The sequence below is a fragment of the Octopus bimaculoides genome, chromosome 2 (assembly GCF_001194135.2).
Source record: "Octopus bimaculoides isolate UCB-OBI-ISO-001 chromosome 2, ASM119413v2, whole genome shotgun sequence".
Lineage (NCBI taxonomy): Eukaryota > Metazoa > Mollusca > Cephalopoda > Octopoda > Octopodidae > Octopus > Octopus bimaculoides.
In genome coordinates, this window is record NC_068982.1 from 185,367,054 (window position 1) to 185,372,692 (window position 5,639).

General features: G+C 39.2%; 1 protein-coding gene across 2 annotated transcripts in view; it reads left to right on the forward strand.

The window, feature by feature from the left end:
• LOC106872595 (trichohyalin) overlaps positions 1-5,639 on the forward strand; it is a 152,608-nt gene that overhangs the window by 26,509 nt on the left and 120,460 nt on the right. For both annotated transcript variants that reach the window (XM_052965781.1, XM_052965782.1), the window contains exon 2: positions 4,903-5,062. In XM_052965781.1, the coding sequence (XP_052821741.1) occupies positions 5,014-5,062 (49 nt within the window). In that variant the 5' untranslated portion in view covers positions 4,903-5,013. The remainder of the gene's footprint in view (positions 1-4,902; positions 5,063-5,639) is intronic.

Here is a 5,639-nt window from a genome sequence, read left to right on the forward strand (position 1 = left end):
TATAATAAATTACGCTGTGCGTATCTGTATGCAACAATTTTAGAGTTCGGATTCTAGAGTTAGGGTTAGTTTTAGGGTTAGGGTTACGGTTACGGTTAACAGTCTAGTTAGGGTTAGGGTTACGGGATTAATACGATATACACCGTTACAGCGCTAACTGTTTTCAACTGAATAGACGTCAGTGATTAGTAGAAATTATCGAAATAAGACAATTTTTTACATGAAATAAATTCGAATACAAAAATATTTTTCTGTTCTATAACACAAAATAGATAAGTATACGAAGTTTGAAAGTCTTTCCGTACCAAAAACACTACATAAAACATAAATGAAAACTGGCGTCCCCGTTTTAAAATAGATCCCCTAACCCTAACCCTAAACGCCGAAAACGGGAGGTGAGCGTATTCTTTACCTCCGTCATAAGGGAGATAGGATTTAATGGATGTTACGTTAAGTTTGTTTTTGGAAATTTAAATAGGGTTCGATAGTTACATAGCAGTATCGGAGAACATCCGGAAGATATGAGTGTGATGTCATGTACGCATGAAGTTGTCTACGTGGGAAGGTCGCGAAGGCATTGGTGTAAAAGAGTGGGTGAGAAAATAGGTTTTTGTTGTTGTTGGAAATGTTTCTCTAGCAGTTGTTGTTGGTAAACCAATGTTATTGCTGTTACTGTTAATTGTTGTTACAGTATACATTATTAGGCAATAAACACTGTGTGTCAGCTATAAAAACTGTTTTTCAAATTTAACACCGAACATTGTAAAAAAAAAGTATATATATATTTACATTCTACAACCATATACTCTATTATTGTTATTAGGTTTACACACACACATATACACACACATCTAAAAATGTGTCTGTTCAACCCATACCATCACAGAAAACGAATGTAGAATGCTGATTACATATAAACGTGAGCACGCATGTGTGTGTGCATGCACATACGCAATTCCATTTCTGTCTATACATTTATATTCTTATACGTGTATGTATGTGTTCGGGTATATGTCTGAGTATGTTTGTTCTTTGAACAATATTTATGGTTCTATCATTGAAATGTTAAATTTCCTCTGTTGAACTAAATATTCACCATCTCCCGCCAATGCTTGACACCTTCTTTCATGTGCACCAGTTACCATTCTTTCTTTGAAGGCGAAATAAACGACTTTTAAATGAGATTGAGTTAACGTCTACCACCATCGTTACTACTACTACTACTACTACTACTACTACTACGTTTGTTGTAGTGGTATAATGGCCTTGCAATTAAGAAGTTCGGTTTGCAATCACGAAGTACCGCGCTGGATGCCACTTCGCAGCAACTTTGGCTTATGTCTTGTCCCATGAGATACCGTAGGCACATGCCTTTGTCCGAAACCTTGTGAGTGGAAGTGGATAAATGGAGACTGGAAATGAGTCGCCAGAATTGTATCTGTTCTTAAATGATAGACGCAATCCGCCATCTGGTTTAACACCACTACATGGACATTGGGTTCCTTTAGTAGGATACATAAATATTCTCAATATTTTAATACGTGGGAATGCGACAAGCTGACATATGAGGATAGGACAGCATGGTTACTTCAGTCAGGGCTTGTTTTTGAACCATCTTTTGACAGTGCCTTGTATAGGGATCTCATCACTCTTGCTACAGAAAGGATGAAGCGATGGTAAAAGTTTATCATGCCCAGAAATTGGTGTAGAGCTTTGCTTGTGGTGGGGCTTGGAAAGGATAAGATAGCTTTCATTTTTTTCTGGCAGAGATGTAGCACCAGCACCTGTGATTCGATGTCCCAAGCGGTCGATTTCTGTAACATCAAAAATACACTTAGCAGGGTTGATTACTAGACCAGACTGTTTCAGTCTATCAAAAGGAGTCACTAGGTGCTTCTTGTGTAGTTCTGCATTTTGGCTTGCAATAAAGATTACATCTAAGTATGCAAAGACAAAAATCAAAACTCCTGCACACGGTGTCCATCAAACGTTGGAAGGATTGTGATACATACGTTTTTCAGGCCAAAGGGTGTACGTTGGAATTCATACAGTCTGAATGGATTGATCACAGCGGTTTTCGGTACATCGTCGTCTTGTACTAGTATTTGGTGATAACCTTGGATGAGGTCGACCTTCGAGAAAACCAAGCACCCGGCTAGCTGGGTTGAGAAGTCCTGTATGTGCGAAATGGAGTAGCGGTCGGCTGTCGTAGCTGCGTTGAGACGGCTGAAATCTTTGCAAGGCTACCAACCTCCGTTGGGTTTCGGTGCCACATGCAGGGATGACAACCAGGGACTGTTTGATCGGCGAACTATGCTCAACGCCTCCATATTGTCTAACTCGGTCATTGCGATAGCAAGTTTGTCTGGTGAGAGACAACGTGCACGGCTGTACACTAGGGAGATGGGCGGTGGTGGGGATGTGGTGTGTCACTCTGTGGCGGGCTTGTAGGTTTGGAGAATGTCGGGGTACCGAGATTGGGGCAACTCGCAAGGAGATTCGAGAATTCATTCTCGGTCTGAGAGGCGGTTGCCAGAGACACGGAAGGGTATGTATTGCTGTTGATGAATCATCTCCCCTGCAAATCAACCAGTAGCAAGTGTGCTCGAAGAAAGTCCGCCCCAATAATGGGTTGATGGACATCAGCAATGGTGAATGCCCATGTGTATTTTTGTGAGCCGATGTTGAGAGAAAAGATGCCGTTAAAGGTTGGCCCCACTTTCCGTAACGGGGGTCCCTTGCCGACGCTGGGATGACGTTGACTTCTGTTTATGTGTCGATTACGAACCTACGTCCAAAGCTCCGATCGCGGACATAGAGGAGCAGTTGGTCGTGTTTGTCGGTCACCATGGCATTCAATGACGGTCAGCCCTGGATTTTCCCTGAGCCAATTGCCAAGGGGTCCTGAAGCTGCATGGTTGTTTGCAATTTGTAGCCTTTTCCCCAAACATTGTGTGGTAGAAGCACAGGTCGTCTTACTTGACTCTATTATGTCTCGGGACTGACCCTATGTCTTTGACCATAACACCGCAGGTCCTTGATGTCGGTTTGAGTTATGAGGGCCTTGACCTAGGGTGGTAACTTGTGGAGGAATATTTCCCTAAACAAAAAGGAAGGTGACTCACTGGGGGGGGGGGACTAATGCCAACATCTTGTCCATCAGCTCTGAAGGCTTGGTATCACCTAATTCTTCCTCGAGTATTTTGGCTGCAGCTTCCCAGTCGCTCCACCGGAATTCCACCAGCCTGTCTTTTAACGTGGTGTATTTGTGCGTTGCTGTGGGTTGGATTAAAATGTCCAGCACCCTGGTTGATGTGTCTTCATCTAGTGCCACTACTACATACGAATATTTCGTTAGGTCTGAAGTTATTCTGTGTACGTTAAATTGTACTTCCGCCTTTGGCCAGAATTGTGGTAGCTTTAGTGCTGTGTGATCACTTGCCATGTTCTTTAATTTTCTGTTTGCTTCGATGTACAAAGCAAAAGGTATTGGTCTTCTGTGGGGTCACCAGTCATAGCTTTTGTTAAGCTATACACAAAAATTTAACGGAGACCCAGAATGTGTAAGCGAAAGATTTATTCAGTTAAATACATGAGGGTGACAACTGGCAGTCAACTCTTGCTTAGTTGAAAGCCCGTTTAACCAGAAGTCAACTTCGCCACAGACCAGCTCCCAAGCTAGCCCACAATGAATTTCCTGTTTACAGTTCATCTGCTATAAATCCTTGGGCAGTGCCCTACAATAGTCTATTTAGGGATTATTTAAAGTTTTATGGCAAAGACTAGAACCAACTAGACTCCTTATATAAAAATATTTCGTAATAAAATTGGGAAAATTTTCAGTATCGGAAATGTGCTATGCTAGAGATGAAGTGGGGGAAAACTTACTGTAGTGGAATAGATCTACCTGATCTATTTTATATTTTTATACTTTATTTATTGAACTTTTGTATACTTGTTGAAAATACAAAATCATTAAATGTAGAAGAAACATAAACACCTGGGAATACAGTAAAGCAACAAAATCACGAGAAGGAAAGAGTAAAGTTCTCAGTAAAGAACATTTTTGGAGAATGATTTCAATATCCAAATTGAATATAGGAAACGTGGTACTCGTAATCAACATGAGAGTATTGCAAATGTGGTATAGTACAAGAATTATTGAGAAAGGATGAGTTGGACAGGATAATGAGGAAGCAGCTCATTGCACAGAAAGAAGACTAGAACAGACTGGATATCATAGTTGTCAACAGAAGTGACTATATATTGTAATTAATGTGGATTGCCTATTAGACACCAGAGTAAAAAAAAAGAAAACAAAAAGTAAAATATTATACTGACTTGAAGGATAAAATCTTCAAGTGCTGGGACAGAGAAGTTAACAAGTCCATTATTCTGAAACTGTTATTGGAGTCTTGGGAACAGTGACAAAAATCTGTACCCAAACCTTGAGAACTTTTATCTTAATCTAGGAGTATGTGCAGACAATCCACTATTCCTGAGGCCGACTTGCTTTTCTTCTTTGCTGGGTCAAAAAACTTCACCTAAACTCTGCTATAACTCCCACCATGTTCCTAAATTAGAAATCATCATAATTATTGACATAATCATCAGTTTCTTTATCATCATTATCATCTTCATCAACAGTACCATCATTAATGTCTCCATCACCACCACCACGACCACCACCACCACCATCATAAATATAAGAGTAGTCGAGGTTGTCACAAATAGCTGGACAATATCTATTACAATATTTTACTGTTTTGAATCCAATTTCCATGGAAGAATCTGGCATCAGCTTTGTTTGCCATCATCACTGAAATGTCCTGGGCCTGGTGCTAGATGTATCAAATTGCTATTTTGATGATTTTTGTAATCTTGTTTTTTCCATTCTATTAGGTACATTCTACCTGATTAGTTGAAACTAACCAATTAATCAGTCAACTTACCAAGCTGTCTAGCACTCAGATAATCAAGTTACTAAGTCATCAAGCTACCCAACAGTCCACCATGTACTCTTTATTCAGAAGGAGTACCCTTATTAAAAAAGGGTTTCAATGTAAGTATCTGTTTCTTGTTCACAACATTTGAATGTGTTTAGCAGTAAATATTTACATCTCATCATCAGACTTGTTCTCATTTTGTCCCTAATAAAAAATCCAGCTTGGAATATAAAAATGTTCTTCTTATGAACTTCATTCTCTGATTGTTATTGACAAATGTGATTTGTTTTCTAGGACTCCCACTGAAGTTTGTTTTATGTTGTTCAGTGTTTGTTAGCATTTGACAAGATACATTGATTTCTGACTGGATATAACACATACTGTGTCTTTGAGTGGATATTATGTATATTGGTTTTTGATTGGATATGACACACATATTGATTTCTAATTGGATATGACTCTTATATGCATAGATCAATAAATTCTCATCCCCGTTTTTGTTTGCAAAGAGGAGCAGATGCTTTCTAGCTTCAATCCCCATCACATCTGCTTCAGCAACATTAAACAACAATGACAACATTAGCATCAGGAACAATAGTAGCAGCAACTACAAACATTAACAATAGCTATTATAACTAGTACAACAGCTGTATGTGTGTGTATATATATATATATATATATATATATATATAT